The sequence below is a fragment of the Venustampulla echinocandica genome, assembly GCF_003357145.1.
Source record: "Venustampulla echinocandica strain BP 5553 chromosome Unknown scaffold_0, whole genome shotgun sequence".
In the NCBI taxonomy this organism is placed as follows: domain Eukaryota; kingdom Fungi; phylum Ascomycota; class Leotiomycetes; order Helotiales; family Pleuroascaceae; genus Venustampulla; species Venustampulla echinocandica.
This window is the reverse complement of record NW_022474205.1, coordinates 7,362,957-7,382,794: the sequence shown is the minus strand read 5'-3', so window position 1 is coordinate 7,382,794 and position 19,838 is coordinate 7,362,957. Positions and strand designations below refer to the sequence as shown.

The following is a 19,838-nucleotide window of genomic DNA, read 5'->3' as shown; positions in this document are numbered from 1 at the left end:
TCCTCAATCTAGCCCTTAGATCAAAATTATGGAACTTGATGAGGGCAAAGCTCAGTGGGAGTAGCATCTCCGCTACAGCGTCCAAGAGATCAGAGGGGAAATTGGACACGGCCACGACTTTACTATCATCTGTAACGGCAAATGCCTTGTGGTGACAGTTTGTCCAGGCTCCTATCCAGACGACCGAGCAACATCACTTCTCTCCCAATACAGCGAAGCCGTTCTAGCGGATGATGAGGACGGCATACAAAGTGCTCAAGATGAAATCGATAATATGATCTACGAAGCAGGGTGGCAGATATTTGCCCAGTTGGCGCCTACGGTCGAAAAGGGTCTTCGGCACCCCTGACTCTGCACTCCGCCCTTAATCCAGAAACCTTCTATTTCCATCTTGTTACTAGAGGAAATACGGACATCATACAAGAAAGCTTCGATCAACAGACAGCTCTTTTTATCTCGCCATCGACGACATATTAGATTTGCCGAGATACTCAGCAAGAGAGATTTCCATCACCAAAAGTTTTCTAGGTACTTACTATACAGCCAAAGTCTCGGTCAGCGGGCAGGAAATGTGCTGTAAGATTGGGGCGCCTGTGTACGGAAAGGCAGTGTGTCGAGAATACGAGTACTTGCAGAGGGTTGCAGTATCTAAATACTCATCTTCTATCAGGGTGCCTAAACTAATCAGGTTTGCTGTTGATGATAATGGAATTATTGGGACCTTGGAAGAGTACATTCTACACACGTCTACATTAGGTGGGCTTAAGGGGAATATTACAACCGTTGCCAGCGATCGCAGGCAGAAGTAGGCAGAGCAGATTAGGCAAGATATCAGCTTGCTACATGAGATCGGCGTATTATGGGGTGATGGGAAGGTGCAAAATGTTCTGATTAATTCCGAAACTGATGATTGCTGTTTAGTTGATTTCAGGGGTGGCTTTACGGATGGCTGGGTCGATGCAGAGTTGATGGAAACGTACGCAGGAGATGAGCGGGCAGTGAAGAAGATTTTTGATTTCTTAGCTGTTTAAATAACATGCGTTGCTTGAATAGATGAAAAACCTACCTTGGATTTTCAATATCGTTTTCTACTCTTGGATGTCAGACATATACCAGCCTGTTGGTATTATGATCGATCTATAGCTATCCCCGAAAAATACCACTTGCGGCTCCTCCTTCCACCCCTCTCAAAACGAGGAACAATCCTCAAGCTCTTAGGTTCTACTATGAATGATTCAACAGAGGCCATTATTTTCATTTGATGGTCTATTTCGTGGTAGTGACCCCACCTAATTTGAATACTAGGTATGCAAAACACCTATCGCTGTCTACGTTTTTCTCCCTTTCTTTTAATATTTGGAAAAAGGTTTTACATTACGGCGAGAAAGAGATATATTCTTATAACAATTATCTACCTAGGCTATATGCCAGCAGAGTTTTATACGCGTGATACAACAGTTACATCTCCTTCAGGGGCTATTACCCGAGTATCCCACCCCACAGCCCCCGCCCTTGCCCCTGTTTATGCCCCTGAGACCTCCAACGTCACGAAGCTACCCTGAACATCGACAAGCTTTCACCATCCGTGTCAAGGCAAAATACTTATAGCTCAACGCCTCGACTATGTCTACATCTGCGCTACACTCTCAGCCCTCCTCCGGCGCAAGATTTCTGTCCCACCCTGTAATTCCTTAAACCAACGTCACAAGAATGACATCCACTCCTACTTTACAAAACATCAGTCTCAAGATCCACGATAATGGCCGAGATCATGATCGCCCTCCTATAGTTCAGGCTCTACTAGATTCGATATGCTTAAGCAGCACACTTTCAAGCGGCCGGCCGCTCCTCACGCACCTGAACGCAGACACAACATGGCTCCTTTCCCTACCTCGCCCCGTGTCGGAACATTCCACACCGATCCGCGAGCGGAGCAGGGTCTTTTACCATGTACTGATTGATCCATGGTTACGGGGCGGGCAGAGTGATGTAGCGAAGTTTTTCAGTCAGCAGTGGCATGCGCAGGAGAGTGTTATGCAGAGCATACGGGAGGTTGAAGACCTAATAAAGGACGTGGAAGTGATGGCTGCGGAGAGATCTTCGACGGAGGGTACCGCAGGGCTGAATCCGGGCCGCTCAGAATGTGAGCAGGAGGATAGATATGAAGAAGATATGGATAATGAGAGTTATATCGACGCTGTGGTCATAAGCCATGAGTTCACAGACCATATGCACAAAGAGACGCTCCTCGAAATCAATCCGCGCGTCCCTGTCTTTGCAACTACCAAAGCAGCATCTGTAATTCGGTCCTGGAAGCACTCCGATTTCGTCGCTGAGATACCGCGGTTTATGGGGGACTGGCGGGCTTCGTCGATAGACCCTCTACCGAAATGGTTGGGCGTATCAAGAGTCGCGTATGCCGGGTCTGATATGCTTTATTATCATTCTGCAATCATGATTGCCTTTACTATATTAGAGAACGAGACTGAGCAGCGGACGGAAGCTGAAGCAATTATCTATACACCTCATGGCGTTTCTCCCGACGATGTCGCGCCTGTTGCTAAAGCAGAGCCGTCTATAAAAACGCTGGCATTACTCCATGGTTTGCAGGATATCTATATCTCTCGCCCAATAGGCGCGCAACTTAATAAAGGGGCCCATAACGGGCTGAAGATTCAGAGGCTACTGGATGCAAAGCATTGGATTGCCACTCATGACGAGGTTAAGAAAGGCGGTGAGATTGTCAGTTGGTTTTTACGGAGGAGGATCCTTACTCTCCAGGAGGCGGTTGAGAGGGAGAAGTTGGATAAGGGGAAGGAGTTAAAGGGTGGGGAGTTAGAGGCGATGGCGGAAGTTAGATTCAGGGAGTTGGGGAATGGGGAGAGTTTGATTTTGGAGTGAGCTTTAATATAATGTCTTGTAAGATGATGGGGTGGGATTCAAAGAGTTTGTGTATCTCACCTTCGATTTCCGAGTATAATCCTTAATCCTCTAGCGAGACACATAAACCACCAAAAGAAAAAAGGCAAAATAATGCTAATAAACCGAAAAAGTTAGAAAAAAGTAGAAAATTTGAGAAAAATAAAATAAACACAGGAAGCAAAAGAGTTCAGCCCGGTGTCGAATGCCTACATCTCTTGCCGATTTTGTTGTTTTGTTGCCGTTGTCGTATTTTGTCCCTATCAATCCTCCCCAGAAGACAATTTGACCTGAACCACTTAGCCAAGTGGCCGCCTTTTGTCTTCCCTAAAACAAATTTGCCTAATTTCGGTATTTAGTACACGCACCCGCTTATTGGAAGGGAGGCATGTGACCCCCCTTTTGCCTTTACCCACCGCCTATGTCCTTAAGCGGGTTGAGAGATCTGCTGTGTTTTGGGTTATTATACTTTATTAGGCAGTGTGAAGGTATACCTGTGAAGTAGTTGGAAATTTTTAAGGAATATATCTACATTTATGATTTGCTTTAATGCTGGTTAAGCAAAATAAGGTATAGTGAATCGATGGGATCCCAAGGCTAGAGAATCGTTAGGTAGACTCTGTTTTGCTTGTACTTGCCATGGTAAACGACCAAAGGTAGATTGGCGTAAACGCAGCTCTATAGCTCTTTAATAATGCGTGTGGAGGTGTTTACTAGGGGCCTTGGAAGGAGGCCGTCTTTAACGTAGACTGGGGGTCATGCCTCGATGGATGATGGGCTATCAGCTATGTAGCTGGGAAATAGTGTGAACAAATGGGCGATCCATATCGCAATAGAGGAAGCAAATGATGATTTTGGGAGAAAGTCATAATGGACGGGAGGGAGTAGTAGTATATAAGTGAAGTAAAGCAAGGGGTTGGATGATGAACCGAATGTTGGGATAGGCAAGTTAATTGAGTTGCCTGCATGACCAACTGAGCAACAGATATGCGTATTTTATGATTGATATATAGGTACCTAAGTATTCGGTTCAAGCCACAATACCCCTCTGCGGACAATTTTAGCAGTAGTGATACATACACCGTACATCAAAAGACCAAAAGCCTCGACCATAGAGCCGAAATTCAGTCAATTTTCTGCCAAAGTTGGCTGGATTTGGTACATTGATCATTACATAGTGCGTATTTCAAGGCCCACTGACAACCGCCACCAGCACTGTTTTGTTTATAGCTAGAGGGGTGAAGCACTGTCCGTGGCTTGCATCACCACTCAGAGACTTCTCCAGGCTTAGGGGTCTGTACTCGAACAACCTTATCGCAGTTCAAGAGGCACAGCGGATCGAAAGCCAATTTAAGCTACAAATCGTAAGTATGGGGGAAAGAAGAAGATCTTGGGAGTCCATACCTTTCTCATAGCATCCACAGTTGTCTCTCCTAGCTCGTGATTGAGATAATCCCTCTTCACCAATCCCACCCCGTGCTCCCCAGTGACTGTACCTTCCATCTCCACCGCTCTCTTTACCATGCGATGGACAAGATCCTCAGCTTGCTTTCGTTGGCTATCATTATACAAAAGAATAGCTATGAAGGTTAGCGCACTCCGCAACACCTGAAAGGTAGACACATACTGTGGAAGTTCCCATCCCCAACATGTCCAACAATGGCAGCAAACAACCCACTCGCAGCAAGGTCCTCTTTCGTCAGCTCGATGATATCCGGTAACCTCGAGTTAGGCACTGCCACATCTCCCGTCCAAACATGGTCGCTATCATCTCTCCGCATGGCCATCACAGACCACAAAGCTTCCTTCCTCGCACTCCACAATTCTTCTTGCTCCGTAGCATTCTTTGCGAACTCGAAAGACTTGCTTCCAGTAGATTTTGCCAGCTTCTGTACCATCGCGATCTGCTCCTTGACCCCACCGGGCGTGCCCGCGAATTTGAAAAATAGGGTTGGGGCTTCTGCCCATGATTTATCTGTCATGCCTGATGCATTGATGCATTTCATCTGCACATCATCCAAGATCTCAATCGCGGCGATCGGGATCCCCTCACTGACAACCTTGGAAACGCAGTCTGCAGCTTGCCTTACGGTCCCAAAGCTGCAGACCGCCACGCTGGTCGTATTAGGCTTCGTTGTAACCTTCAATGTGGCCTCGGTAACTAAGCCTAGAGTGCCTTCACTCCCAATGAATAGCTTCGTCAAGTCATACCCAGCGCTGCTTTTCCTCGGCCGTTGCCTCGTCTTAATTATCGTCCCATCCGCAAGCACAACTGTCAAACTCAAGACCCACTCCCTCATTGTCCCATACCGATACGCATTTGTCCCACTGCACCCCGTCCCCACCATGCCCCCAATCATCGCCCCGGGGCCTGGATCGGGAGGAAAGAAGAGATTATCCTTAGCCAACTCTTCATTCAGCATTTCCCACCCTACCGCAGGTTGAACAACAACATCCATATCCTCCTTATGCAGCTTGAGAATCTTCCCCATCCTCCCAAAATCAATGCAAATACCTCCCCTCGTTGCAGCAAAATGACCCTCTAGACTCGTTCCCCCGCTATAAGCGGTGACGGGAATTTGTCTCTTGTGGCAAACCTTCATGATCATACTCACCTCGTCCGTACTCGAGGGATATAGAACTAAGAATGGTCGTTCTGAACTATCTCCGACATGTGAGCTCCATTCACTGCCTGCGTGATGCTCGACATCTGTATCTAGCGTCGAGACATGTTCTTTCCCTACGATCTCGACGAAATCTGCCCATGCGGCTTCCATGTTTGAACCTGAGGTATTGTGTTTGGGAGGTGTGGTCGTGGAGAGGGGGAGGGTGGATGCTGTTGAGGGAGGGGATACGGAGAGAGTTCCTGTATAGTAACCCCCAATCGCGGTAGCAATGACGACTATTGTGCCTGTTAGCATCCATATATTTATAGCATTCCCAATCTAATCTAAGGAGATGCATAGAGCGGTAGTTACCAAACGTAAGTGCCAAACTTCTCCCCCCAGCGCTCTCATTGCGCTCCCGAGAATATCGCTCTCGATTGGCCTTTTCACGCTGCAACCGCATCGCGGTACTCCCGTACAGCTGCCCTCGGAATGACTTCCCATCCTGCGCCGGCTTATGGTCTGTGGATTCCCATCTTAACTGCCTCCCAGTTGCGGTGGGTAACCTTGGTGAAAATGCTGATCTTCGGAGTGATGTGAGCAAGGCTTTCGAGGGGGCTACCCTGGAGAATGACATTGTCGCCAGAGATGTCAATTAATAAGGTTATTATATCCTCATATATGGGTCAAACATTGGTGTTAGTTCCAAGAGGTGGTAGACGCTGTCCGTTGACAACGTTCGGGAAGCTTGTTTCGGCCTAACCGGGGAGCTCCAACTTTGGCGATCAGACAGCGCCATCCCCACTCTCGCCAGGGAGCACAAGTGAGCAACAATTACCACTTATCACGCCTTGAATGTTTACGAAGAAACGTATTCTTTAAAGTGACAACGTCTTATTAGCCATGAATATAAGTAGTGTATCCGCGCTATATAGCTATTTTTACAAGCAATGCCGATCGCCCTCCTTCAAACTATGTGAAGATAATCATTTTCCCTTCCAGCCATAAACACCAACACCTGTAATGCAAATGCCGTAGTACCTCTAGGGACGTATTTAATGATAGCAATAGCAGCAAGAAGCGAAACCCCCAGAACAATCTAATTTGGCCTCCATCTGAAGTTGTACCTCCGCATCCGCCACTAATCATTCTTCCATGCTGCAACGAGTTGGACTGAGAAAATGGGCTTGACGCCATTGATCTCCGCTAGATATGCCCCTAACTCTTCATCCTGATCAATCGGTAGTGTCATTTCATGCCCATTTGGCTGTTTAATGACGCCTTCAATGCGGAGAGCAATTGTTCCAGGAAATTTAACTGTCGCAAGTTGTCGTAATTCATCTACAGAAACCGAGCTTAACGTGCTGACCCACAGCCTGGAATTTGTCTGAATTTCAGAAGCAGGATGCAAACGGAAGTAAAACGCGATCGATGATGCTGGAGTGAACGCTGCTTGGGCTGCCTGGGCAACATACTGCTGATCTGCGTATTGTTGATCAGAGAATTGATTCTGCATACCACGGTTTAAGAGAGATGGATCGTTGGCGGCTGCTAGAAGCAGCGATGGGTCAATCTGCATATTATTATGATCAACCAGAACCTGGCCATGTGGCTGACCTTGAACCTGTCGAGCTTGCGCCTGGGCACGGTGCAATAACCCTGATTGAGCTTGAGGCTGCGTATGAGGTTGGGGATGAGGCTGAACGTAAGGTTGAGCTCTAGATGGTGCTTGAACCGGAGTCTGGGCCTGGGCCTGGGATGCTGCCTGGACAAGAGCTGTGTGAGTGCTAGGCGGAAAACCGTTCGAGTCTGGTGAGTTGCCAGATTGATCGGCAACGGGATCCGGGGCCGTAAAATTCGAATCAAATTTCTTCTTCCGGGTGGGATCACGCTTGGTCTGGTCATCACGGAGACGCTTCATAACATCTCTGCAGAGGACCTCCATAGCTTTGACTTTGATTTGGTGTTGAGGATCAGCATCTCCCGGCGCTAGGATGCTCAGCAACAGGTCTGAGCTATTAATCCATTGGGTCTTCAGTTCCTTCCAATGGTCCTCGCCAGCCTCGAGCTTGCTTGTAAAGTGGTCGGCCTTTAATATCAAGTAGAACGCATTGCGCAGCTGGCGAGACTCTTCTGGGTTGATACCGAGGGTGTTCTTGGCCTCAGCGATTGTCATGCGGCGCTCTAAAGTTCGCATCCTCTTGGTGACATCGCTGCATACAACATCCAGGGCCAGTTTCCGTTCCCCTCGATCCTCCTCGCCGTGCCAGAATACCGATTGCAGATGTGGGCTCTCCTGAATAAGTCTATCCTTGGCACCTTCCCACCGTTCTGGTCCTGCGATTGTTTTCTTAATAATGTCTGCTTCTTCGCATATCCGTTGAAAGCGAGTACGGAGATCGCGGTAGAGGTTGTTGTCGAGGCTCAAGAAGGCTTTACTCTCATCGATCGTGGTCTCGGAGGGAAATCGAGGAGGTCCTGGAGGATCAGCTGGCAGACCAGCCCAGCCACGAGTCCGACGGCGCCGCTTTCGTGCCGCCCAACGCTCAGCAGACTCGGCCTGGAGTTTGGCAAGTCGTTCCTGTCTTTTCGCTAGGACCTCGGGGCTGAGAGGAGGGGACTCGGCCCTGGGAAGGGTAGGTTTGGGGGCTGGTAGAGCTATATCTTCGACATCCTCAGGTTCGCCGTCCGCATCTGCCAACTGGCCATCTGGGTATAGAGCTTGCTGGAGCTGGTTGATCACATCTTGATCCGAGTCGCGTTTCTTTGTCTTCATTCCATTAGGGACCCTGAGAAGCCACCGATTCTTCGCCCGGACACGCATAAGCTCCCGCTCCTTGATATCGAAGCCCTCATCGTTGAGGGCCTTGAGCATATCCCGCTGGGAGGTGTTGCAGTCCCATAGCTCCTTGACGCGCTGCACGAGGGCGGCATTTTTGTGTGCCGGATTCTGCTTCGAGGGGAAGTCCCATCGTTTGAACTGGGTTTGGAACGCACGTTTGCTGCCCCAACTATTAATACGGATTGCGGATGACGAATGACGGATGACGGGGGAATGGATGGCGGTTGTTGGGGCGGTGGTGGTGAGTACGGCGAGGCACGACTAGCATTACTGACTGACTGGTACATACCTGGGGGCGAACTTGTGTTCCTCCTTCATGTAATCCATGATCTCCTCGAGCGACTTTTTCTCCTCGATATACATGCGATAGCATATCTCCTCCTTGTTCTCCCAGTCGTACACCATGATGGGCGACGACACGGGGCGCAGAACGAGGTGAACTGGCTGGTTTGGGCGTGCGAGCAGTAAGTCGGCGGGTTGAAGGGTTGATACTGGAGGTGAAGCTGGCGTGTTGAGGTGACCAGAGCTGCGTTGGCGACGTTGCAGGTCACCGTTGCCAGATTTCGCGGTTTTGGGTGGGAGGGCGGCACGTGACACGGAGTGTGTCGCTTGCTGGGGGAGGACACGTGATTACACCTCTGTCCCGAAATTCAAGCTTCACTCCGTAGATGTTGTGTAAGGTACTTGTGGTGCACAGTTCTTCATAGAGGACTGTAGTAGGCTGCATTGCCGGCATAGAAGAGAATCAATTGATTGTATGTAACGAGTGTAGCGAATGTAATAAGAACATAACCGGCTGGCTACCTGAGGGAAGAACCAACCCTGAAACATCCACAAAAGAAAGCAACAAATCCATCCCCCCCACCCCCTATCCGAAAACTCATAGCGCAAGTACGGATGAGAGCTGCCCCAACACATAAACCTAATAGAGCGAGCGTGTCATGATCGATGTCCCCGTATAACCGCTCTATTCAAGTCAAAGCCCCAAGAAAGTAAAACCACAAACCACCCGAGGATCGAGACGGACTATTCCTGTTGCGATGCCGTCCGAACTCAACCCCTCCTTCCTATTCAGCCACCCCCAAGGTAAACCACCCCTTCTCATATTCCAACCAAGCTCCGAATCATCTTGTTGGCTGCATCAGCGTTGCCACCAAGATTACTCTGGTCCTCAATGGGAGGATAAAAGAAGGCGGCCACGGCGATTATGACATACGCGGCACAAAGGAGTGCTCCTTCCAAAAAATTGCTGCGGCCGTCGAGCACAAGGAAGTTGACGATAAAAGCCGAGACAAATAACGAGACCGTTTCGAAGAGAGTGAAGTAGAGGGACATTTCTTTGCCCATACACCAACCGAGGAGGACGACAAATGGAGTTACAAAGAGCGCTGAAATTGTTAGCAACACATTTGGCCAAAATACAGGAGGGACCTACCAATTTGAATGGATGACCCTACGGCAACACCAATAGCCAGATCCATCTTATTTTTGGTCGCTACTGTGACAGCAGTAACATGCTCGGCGGCATTACCCACAATGGGCAAGATAATCAAGCCAATGAACGTTTCGCTCACACCTGAATTTCCAGCCACAACAGCGCTGATGCTGTCGACCATGAACTCGGCACAGACAGCAACGAGGCCAGTGGAGACGAGCAGCAAGACTACAGCCGTAGTACGGGATATATTTTCCTCTTCTTCCTCATCTTCCACTTTTGCGGCAACGCTAAGACTGTTGATATGAGGTGTCTGAGCAGCACCAGAGGGCTGGCGGCCTAGGCCACCATGAATTTGGTTCAGACGATCCGGGAGGGAATTGGTGCGGCGAATTCCATAGCGGACGCGAGGGATGGAGCCAACGGACGGTACGAGGGGCGGAGTTGAGGCGGGCTGGGTGAAGACATTCTGTGCGAACGTCCTTGGAATTGCCGGTCGGAGACTTAGACCACGAAGTGTGCGAGGGCGCTTATTGTTATCGGTTTGGATTTCGTCGACGTTGGCAGATGCGAAATCCACACGACGAGGGCCATTAGGGTCCTCATCCAATTTTTCATCCAAGGGGTTCTCAGCAGCATTTTCAGCAATAGTATGCTCGTTCTTGCGAGCTCTTTTGCGCTCCTTCTTTTGATGTCGGCGTTCCCTCTCCCTTACCTTTCTCAAGTGTTTTCGGTCCCTTTTGGAACATCCACCACTACCATGTTGGCAACTTGCTGTGCGAGCCTCGTCATCGGCATCTTCAGCAAAGACGATTGCGCCAAAGCGATGGCTCGTAGAGCCCCCGGGTGGGGCCTCCTCAAAATGATCGGTATGCACAGGTGTGTGAGAAGATGTTCCTAGCGAAGGGGTTCGAGTAGTCTCGCCCATGTCGGCCGTGTCTTTCGATCCGGAGCTGGACTTGCGGCGTCGTCGACCGCCTCTCATGACTCTCTTTATGCGTTTTGCCGTAGTATTCGAGCCACTTGACGTATCGCTATCAGAACTCGATGATGAGGAGTCATCGTCGTCTGAAGATTCCATCCAATGTGCTACAGGGCCAGGAACACACTCTTCGTCAAGAATATGCTGTGGGGTGCTCTGATACATATATGCATGGGACTTGAGCTGGAACAGAAGGTACATTCCGTAGACAATCAAAAGGACCTGGATCCGTGAGTATTGGGATTCAGCGGTGTTATAGTTGGACTTACGACACTTGTACCACGGCTAACCTGCAAGACGGCTTTGGTGGCCTTTTCTTGTTTCAAGGTATTAAATGATGCATGGAATGCGGTCTGAGAGCAATATAAGCAAGTGGTCCAGATCAGGAGCCAAATAATACATACTGGTAATAACAGGCTCATGACACTTAAGCTGAGCAGGCATGCACTCATTTGTGTAACAGTACTATTGTAGATCTAAAAGTATTAGCATGAAGCGGGGCCATTTCCGGGGTAAATTAAGTAAGTACCTGTTCTCGGAATCGAAGTCCACCAAGCAGGAAAGCCATGCCTAAAATCAGGAGTAAATTCGCGAGGATAGAGCCAAGTAAGGAAGCTTGGACAATACGGATTTCATTCTGGGGATGGTTAGCACAAGTAATACGAGGTGTTAAGGATTCAAACCTTTGAGAGAGCAATGCTGTGGGTTAGGCGCAAGGAACGAGTGAGCATGGGTCTTTTTAAGAAGGGTCACGAAGAACAAGCATGGGGGCAAAATCATAGGGACGGATATGGGACGCGATTGATATGATAATGCCTTGAAGAGGGCTTCTCGCTCGTTCTTGCCTTGATCTCTCGTAAGGTAGACATACATGCTAGGTAGTGTTAGCAAAATAATATCATGCATGGACGATAACATAGGACCGTACAATATGATCAGCTCCACCGCATTTCCAAAAGTTACATTCATTAGTGCTCCAACGGTATCACCCATTCGCTTCGCCACACTTTCAGTGGCATGACTGAGTAGGCCTGCCAAAGGGACAATAGCAATAGCATTCATAGCAAATATAATCCCGGGGCTGAGATGGGCTGCCTCTGCAGCTATGCCTACCGGGACAAATACAAGCAGAAAGTTAATATAACTGGATAGAATAATGGTTTTGCTGGTAAGCCAAAATCGAAGAGCGACATTCTTTTCCTTGGGCTTCTCTTTATTTATGACAGACCCCTCCCCATCAGCCTGCGAAGATGGAGCCGGTGGCGGATGGATAGAGGGTGTATTATCGACGACATCATCGGCTGCGGGTCCCGAAGGCTGTGGAGATGGAGCTGCGACGTTGGAACCGGGAGCTGTACGAGACAGCTCGGGCGTCGCGTTATTGTTGCCGCCGACATCGTTATCCGGATTACTGTGTTGGTGAGTCTCTGCTTGTGGGAGGTCTGAGGAAGTTATGGGAAGAATCGACGGTCTGCTCGCGGCGTTGGAGAGTGAAGAGGGGCCATGCGCTTTGGATCGTGCCCAAGAGCGGATGCGATCTAGAGATGACGGGGGATCAGACGAAACTTTCTTCATGGAGGTGAGGTCGAGGCGGACACGCGACGGCGGTGTAAATGAGTCCTGGGTATCAGGGAGGTGGAGGTGATGGAGGGAAAAGGGAATGGAAAGGGAAAGGGAAGGGAAAGGGAAATGGGATGTAGAGAGGTTGGAGGTGGGGGTGTAGTTAATTGGGTGAGGTGGATGGGAAGGCGAAAGACTGTCGTTGCTTTAAGTACTTGTACCTATACCTCTAATGTACCTTAGTAGGTACTAGGTAGTGTGGCAGAGCACATTCGTACTCGTACTACGACGTAAATTCACAGGGCAACAAGCTGCCAAGAGCCAAGTGACGCCATTGGCCTTTCACAGCCACCCACTAGGAAACCTGGAACGGAACATGACATCTATGATCTACCAAACAACAATAATAGTATAACACGATGTTTATTTGTACCAAGGCAGCTTTCGTATCGTCCATCGTATTTATGTGGTTTTCCGCGTTCCTATTTGCTATTTGTCGTTGTCGATGGGGATCGGACCAATAGGTGTTACGTGGTGGCAACAGCAACATTCCACGCGTTGCACGGCGCAATCTCTACTCCACGGAGTATAATTCGCAATTACCAAAATGTGTGGCGTTGTCTAGTTCAACCCTACTATTTGCCCATTCGGTTGGCGGCAGCAAGGAACTGCAAATGGTGAAACAAAGGGTACAGTACATAGCAAGCGTCAACGATAAGCAGAACGCTAAAGATAAGCAAATTCTCACAGTTAACTTTCTACCTGTGTCTCTGATTATTTACAGCACACACCATTTTATTTACCTTTGGGGCGCTAGGTAATAATATGTATGATTAGTGGCTGTGCGTATAACCGGTCTATGCTAATATTAGTCCATAGCTGCTATATAGATCATTCACGCGACAACATACAGTTTGTAGAAAGCCTAGTTCAAGAGATTTATTAGGTAAACTAAACCAAAAATATCCCTATTTTCAAGGTTAGCCGGAACATGAATTATTTAATCAATTTGCAAGTACCGTTTGTGGTTGTGATGCAGTTCGCAAACAAAGTGTGAAAGAGGCACTTGTTGTCCTTATCAAAGACGGATATATGCAGCGATGAGATATATATTTCCCTGTCTCACAGGACAGGATGTTCGTCCCATTTCACCAGAGGCTTGTCAAAGAAAGCTTAACCTTCACTTTCTTTCTTGTTTGTTGGCCAAGGAAAACGAGCCCTCTTGAGCCGCAGGGGTACTTGGGCCAAGGCCAAGCACCCCCTTCTGTTCAGCCGCAACCGGTAATTCTCATCTAGATCAACATAACACCCATATATGTCAAACAATTTCTAATATTCAGCCAATCAAGCCGCAGATTAATAACGCCAAAATACCGGTAACCGGAGCAGATTCAATGCTTTCCGATGAGAATAACCCCAGCGCATACCATGTTTCACCCCGCATTTATTTCCTATAGCTGGAGATTTTCCCCAATGTATATTTTATGATACGGTGTCCATTGTCATCCTCCTTACTTCCACTTCTTCGTCCTGAGAGTATTTCTAATTCATTTACAATGGCTCGACTTTTCTACCTGTCGTCTGCTCTGCTTTCACTGGCGGCTGCTCAAAAGTGCCCCATCCAATTTGATGGACGAGTTCCCGCGGCCGCGACTCCCGAATCATTCGATGCGAATTCTAGCCCGTACAACCCGGGTTATGTGCTCGGTCAGAGTAAGTTGTTGATCTTATGTTGCTAACGGATATGAAGTTCTAACCTCCGTATCAGATCTGAAATGGAGTAGTGTTCTGCAATTTCCCTCAGTTAATAGCTCACTCGTGAGTTTCCCTACCCAGTTAATATGGCTCATTTTCGGTCTCGAAAACTGATTTGACGTTCAATTAGTTCGACGCAAGCGGCACGAAAGCCGTAGAAGTAACGATCGAGTTAGTCTTCCCAATATCTCTCTATTTCCCTTGTCTTGTTCCCATTACAAATTCCATTTTTGACTTCCATTCAATATCAAACGAAGGAAGACTCACATCTCATTCTGTCGCATAGCGATAAATCGATATTCGCCCCATCAGCCGACAATGTGCAAAAGGGATTCCGCCGCGCCGAGCTCCTCCCAACCTCTGTTACAGGAACCGACCCTTCCACAACCGGGCAAAAGACTATGCACTTTTCAGTGATGAAAGACGCTTCCCGGCCACTAAACAGCAGCCATGAGTACCAGCTCTTCTTCCTCGAATCAAATGACTACAGCACGAACCAAGTCACCCTGAAGTATGGGACAATCCTCGGCGGGGCAAAACCCAGTGATGCAGATACGTTGACGGTAACGGGAAATGTAAATTCCAGCCCAGTGCAGAACATCTTTTCCATCAAGTTTACGCCTGGTGTATGGCACAACTTCGGGCTTGCGTTGAATTTCAACTCACGGTACGTATTCCGAATTTCCGTCCTTTTATCAATGAGTCTTTGTTCTATCGTTCGGCCGCATTTCTGTTCGCGGAGAAGAACTGCCGGATGACTTCAAATAACACTTTCGCTCATATGAAACCAGAACAACACAAGTATACTATTCCACTGGCAACAACCCCCTCGCTTCAGTCAGCAAAGCGGTGTCGAATAATCTCAGCGGACAAGGACAGTACCATTTCGGCCTCCTGAAGAAACCCATCGGAGGTGGTTCGGACATTACTCGTAATGGGTACCAGCCGTCGAACATCAATGAGGGTGTCATTTTTGGCGGGATCTTTGAGGAGGATAGTAGCCAGAATGCATGCACCAGTCTGAAGCCATAAGATAATGGCAATGGCAGAATATGGGAAAGCAACAAACATAATGGGCAATGGGACCTTTTATACTATGGAGTGCGTTCTGGAAGTAGGGAGTGATATATCAGCAATCATCAAACATTATACTATTTATCGCATCGCCAAATTAGGCCGTTTTCCAACAATTAAGGTTTCTTGGATCAATATACTTGTAAACTTGGCCTGACGACGAGTCATTGCGTAAAACGGGCAGATAGATACGACCTCTAGCCCGTATCAGGTTTCAAGCGTAAAGCTCACGAAAGAAACATGCTGCTCACCTCAAATTGACTGTTGAAGGACCACGGTCTTCTACCTTTGTGGTGGCAAGGATCAATAACTAAATCAACTATCCGCCATGGATCGCCACCGATGGTTGTCTCGTATTGAACGGTGAGTCAAATAGAGCACTTCCTAAGTTGCTGTTGACCGGTGGTATGGACAGCTAACATGGGCATCACTAATACCACTATCGTATCTTGCAGGAAGCCACTCCCCAAACTCCTTGGGCCTTAAATCATTGCTTCGGGAGTGTTGATATTGAAGGAGCATTGAACAGAAATTGATTTTACTGCGAACTCTTGTCAAACACTTGAAAAATAAGGGGCTGACCTGAGTCGCAAAATGGTGTCGTGATCAGTGGAAAAGGGAAATAATAATTTCAGATTTGCCACTTTCCAGTCTAAGAATTCTGATTTATGGACGCATGTATTCGCGGTATCCGAGACATTCTTTTTGCGACTGGCACAAAGTTGTCACGCGTTAGCCGGAACCTTTGAAACACCAAATCTCCGGATCGTCAATTTCACCAGGACTCACTTATTTCACGACACATCGCCCATGAATGAGCTTTCTCGAAAGCTCATCACGGAGACGCAAAAATTGAGTGCGACAAGGCAGATGAATCACCGTCGTACGATGGGTTCATCCGAGGCGCCGAGGAAATGAAAGCGTTGGGCTGACGGTCGTATTCAGCAATTTAACCATAATTTCTCACCCACAATCTATTCCCCACGGTTGCCTCGCCACGAAACGGAATGGCTACTTTGTTCGAGTATACACCGGGCGGCCCAACACCCGATCTGCGCGTCGAAAAACGAAGGGCTGAGATGGCCTGGAGTTGATATAGGAACAGAGCGCTCCAAAGACCTGACGGACCAGGTTGGCCAATTCATTCCGGAGAATTCGTTTCTGTAGTGATCTGGAGCCACTGCGATGGGCAGCAAGGAGCTTGCGATGCCTCCGCATCCACCCCAAGAGCAAGAATGCTGCCACTATATGTCGAAAATGAGCACGACAGAGAGTGGTAGAATCCCCATTTGGTTTGCCCGCCATACTTCGCATATACGTCTAGCTCACGAAGCGTTCGTCCATCTGGGGTTGCCCAAGATCAGGCCACGAAATATTTGGCTGGAGTCTTTTCCCCGTATATCTACTCGGGAGACCCAAAGGGTCTCGATTGCGCCTTGCTGCCCATTCCAGGCCCGAGTCGGCAGGATCGGTAATCGGAAAATACAGATGCTCTTCGTGGCTAAATGAGATAGTCCTCACCCTGCTGATTCTCGCCATATTGATTATGCGAAGGTGGAGTATTGATTCGCTCCGCAAGGGATTATTGCTTGTTCTCAGGATCTCGCGAGTCTCGGTATCTGATCGTTGAGAAGCCTCGCCTTCTGGTACAAGGATAGAGCTACGAGCGAAAGAGGATACGGAGCAGATCGTCGCCTTCCTGGAGGCTCCGCGTCTGTCTGCTCCGCTGCCGCCGAGTTTGGCGCCATCGCGGCCGTGACGTCCGAGAGGCGCTAGAAATGCGGGGGACACCATATGATCGCCAGGAACAAGTGTTAAATTGGCTAGTATCGCGTTACCCCTCCTCCCCTTGTCAGAGTCGCAGATTTCTGTTTTGATGGTTTTAAACGAGGGCCCAGAGTTCCTTTTTAACATCTGTTGAACTCAGACTGTGCTGGTCGGTAGAGCCCAGGCGAGCAAGAAGAGAGCTTTTGGAAATCAGGAAGAGAACCCACTCGGTCTCTCCGCTGGGCATATTATCAACCCTCCATTCGAGATTCGGGACCGGAGTCCGGAAGGGAATCCAAGACGTCTTCTAGAGGCGACTGTGGGGTAGACAGGGCAAGGTTCCGCCTCACCGTTGGCCTTTAGACGCCGACAGCACACCATGTCATCATCCGTCCCGCCACTACTATGAGCTGTAGCTCGGACAATTAATTCCCTAGTTAGGGTTCCAATCTATTCACCCCCTATATTTAGTTGTTTTTTCATCTAAAACCGGGAGCTTATATCGTCTTCACCAGGTGATACGTCTAGTCTTCTACCTGATTCCTTGGCATAGTGTTTACCCAGATTAGGTCTGATTTTGCCTTCTGACAGGTTAAGCCGGGTTTCCCGATTGTGTTAAGTAATAAGCATACGCGAGTGCTACCAATCCGCTTTATCCCTCCTCGTTCTTTCAATGGCCGAAGCCATTGGATGAGAGCTGTGAACTGTTGAGTGTAGCTCTATAGTTTTTTTCCCGGCTAGTACATGTCACTCTGGGAATACAGGAACAAGTTCTAGCCGCTCATGGGACTCAACGGCCGAAGGGACATATTCTTTGGTGATGAAACACAGTTTATACAATGTTTTGATCCTCCTTCCCGCAGATACCTCACATGTTCGCCTGGTGAGATGGCAGGCGAGTACTTCCGGTTGGCATTGAAATCCATGCCAGGGAATGCAAATAAGCATCTCTCGGTAGCACAAATATTATTGCGGCTAAAACCTCTTCGTATTCATAAGCCTTTAGATTTCTTCTCGTGATTGCCGCAGCTCAGGTGATATAATTGCCAGATGGAGAGTTTTGAGTTGCATCAGGCACCGGCCATATCCGAGAGTCTCTTCACAAAGTCACCCATAGTGTTTTTTCTAAAATAAACTCTGAAATATCGCAGCCTTTCCCAGCGTATGCATCCAACTACTATTTGAAATTGCCACGAGAGATTCAACGTTGCAGTTGCAGCAGTCCCGCTGGTATGGAGGCAACTATGGGGCGAGATCTCGCTGGACCGAGCGGTTTAATATGCGTCCAAATTACAGGCCTGTATACCAAGTCCTTTTAAATGAATAGTTCAAAAGGTACGGCTCTTTCAATTCGACATGCAACCTAAAAAGCTGCTTCCCATCCGAATTTCCGCTAGGCAGCCGTTTTACTCCTCGATACTCAGAGGGTTCTTTGTATCAACTCTGGCCGATGACCAGTACTGGAAGGATATTTGTTAACTTTGACCTCGGTCAGCCCGATAACACAACTACTATACGTGGTAAGGCTCATATTAACTCAGATTGAACCTCCTCGTAAAGATATTTCAAGGGGAGGACCATTGGCTTTGGATTTAACCTACTATTAATAGAATAACTTAGTTTCAGGCAATCATTTTGGCCACTCCGAAAATGGTTGTAAACACGGGATTGATCTTTGGAAGAAGTCACGATCCATACATGGGATGAATCAAAGAGACACTTTCGAGTTCGTGGTACTCCTTCATATGTCTATATAAACCTCGTCTTGCCATCACCTCAAACATCTCATCCTCATCCAACAACCTTCAAGCTTCTCCAACAGTCAACAGTCAACAGTCAGCAATCAACAGACAAGCCATCAATCAACTCTTGACCATGTATACCGCCGCCGCTCTCCTTCTCCTGCCGGCATTGGCCGTTGCCAGCCCCTTGAACGCAGACTTCGTTCCTCTTGAGCGTCGTCAGGCACCACCAGCAGACCAGATCACCATCACATCTGCATCCTCATCTGGAAGTGGCTGCCCTCAAGGATCAGTCAGCACTTCATTGTCTGACGACAAGACCGTAAGTATACCACATTCGCAATGGTATAGAGACTAGGAGCTAATTGATTTCTCAGTTCATTACCTTCGGTTTCGATGCCTTCCAGAGCTATATCGGGCCCCAAGCAGCCCAGGCAGACAAGACCAAGAACTGCCAGATCCATTTGGACCTGAAGTACCCCGGTGGGTTCCAGTACGCTGTCGTTGACGCCACCTATCATGGCTATGCTCGCCTTGACCCTGGTGTCACTGGAAACTTCCTCTCCACATACTACTTCTCTCAATCCGCCTCTAAGACTTGCACAACCAAGTCCAGCATCACGGGCCCACAATGGCTCACCGGTGATGTCTACACCAAGCACGATGAAGTTGAGACTACTGCTACCATCTGGTCTCCTTGCGGCGACGGCGGCCTCTTGAACATCAACAACCGCATTGCCCTTATTACTACCAACCCCAAGGCAAGCGGTGAGCTGTCGAACGATGATGCTACCATCGCGTTCACCCACCAGGCCCATGTCGCATGGCAAAAGTGCACCCCAGGTGGTGCCACTGGAGGCGGAACCTTCACCCCAGGCGGTGGATCTACCACTGTTACTCCTCGTGAGGCCAAGGCTGAGCCCCAAGCCCCAACCTTCTCCATTGTCCCAGGCGGAACCACAGTCGTCGGCGGAGGTAACACTGGCGGACCCGGTGATAGCTGGACCATCGGCCCAGGAACCACCACTGTCACTATTGGAAAGTAATAAATGGATTAAAAGGATGGCTGCGGACTGAAGGGATCTACTTTTACTACTGCAGGGCGAGGAGGATGAGAGGAATGTATTTATTGTGAATAAAGTTTGCATATGCACAA

General features: G+C 48.5%; 6 protein-coding genes across 6 annotated transcripts; 3 read left to right on the top strand and 3 right to left on the bottom strand.

The window, feature by feature from the left end:
* Positions 1 to 1,710: 1,710 nt before the first annotated feature.
* On the top strand, positions 1,711 to 2,901 carry BP5553_02329 (Uncharacterized protein; the record flags this gene model as incomplete). Its single annotated transcript, XM_032010952.1, has 1 exon — positions 1,711 to 2,901. The coding sequence occupies one exon, from the start codon at positions 1,711 to 1,713 to the stop codon at positions 2,899 to 2,901; it is 1,191 nt and encodes a 396-aa protein (XP_031875006.1).
* Positions 2,902 to 4,181: 1,280 nt separating this feature from the next.
* BP5553_02328 (FAD-binding protein) lies at positions 4,182 to 6,162 on the bottom strand (the record flags this gene model as incomplete). The annotated part of the gene is made up of 4 exons (XM_032010951.1): positions 4,182 to 4,274; positions 4,324 to 4,499; positions 4,547 to 5,821; positions 5,898 to 6,162. 4 exons carry the CDS (start codon positions 6,160 to 6,162, stop codon positions 4,182 to 4,184), a joined length of 1,809 nt encoding a protein of 602 aa, XP_031875005.1.
* Positions 6,163 to 6,666: 504 nt separating this feature from the next.
* On the bottom strand, positions 6,667 to 12,359 carry BP5553_02327 (uncharacterized protein; the record flags this gene model as incomplete). The annotated part of the gene is made up of 9 exons (XM_032010950.1): positions 6,667 to 8,536; positions 8,657 to 8,979; positions 9,481 to 9,755; positions 9,803 to 11,006; positions 11,054 to 11,137; positions 11,189 to 11,260; positions 11,314 to 11,421; positions 11,538 to 11,658; positions 11,713 to 12,359. 9 exons carry the CDS (start codon positions 12,357 to 12,359, stop codon positions 6,667 to 6,669), a joined length of 4,704 nt encoding a protein of 1,567 aa, XP_031875004.1.
* Positions 12,360 to 13,900: 1,541 nt separating this feature from the next.
* BP5553_02326 (Uncharacterized protein) lies at positions 13,901 to 15,131 on the top strand (the record flags this gene model as incomplete). The annotated part of the gene is made up of 5 exons (XM_032010949.1): positions 13,901 to 14,057; positions 14,113 to 14,162; positions 14,230 to 14,270; positions 14,386 to 14,766; positions 14,891 to 15,131. The coding sequence occupies 5 exons, from the start codon at positions 13,901 to 13,903 to the stop codon at positions 15,129 to 15,131; spliced, it is 870 nt and encodes a 289-aa protein (XP_031875003.1).
* Positions 15,132 to 16,493: 1,362 nt separating this feature from the next.
* BP5553_02325 (uncharacterized protein) lies at positions 16,494 to 17,087 on the bottom strand (the record flags this gene model as incomplete). Its single annotated transcript, XM_032010948.1, has 1 exon — positions 16,494 to 17,087. One exon carries the CDS (start codon positions 17,085 to 17,087, stop codon positions 16,494 to 16,496), a length of 594 nt encoding a protein of 197 aa, XP_031875002.1.
* A 1,728-nt stretch (positions 17,088 to 18,815) lies between these two features.
* BP5553_02324 (Uncharacterized protein) lies at positions 18,816 to 19,728 on the top strand (the record flags this gene model as incomplete). Its single annotated transcript, XM_032010947.1, has 2 exons — positions 18,816 to 19,004; positions 19,060 to 19,728. 2 exons carry the CDS (start codon positions 18,816 to 18,818, stop codon positions 19,726 to 19,728), a joined length of 858 nt encoding a protein of 285 aa, XP_031875001.1.
* Positions 19,729 to 19,838: the final 110 nt, after the last annotated feature.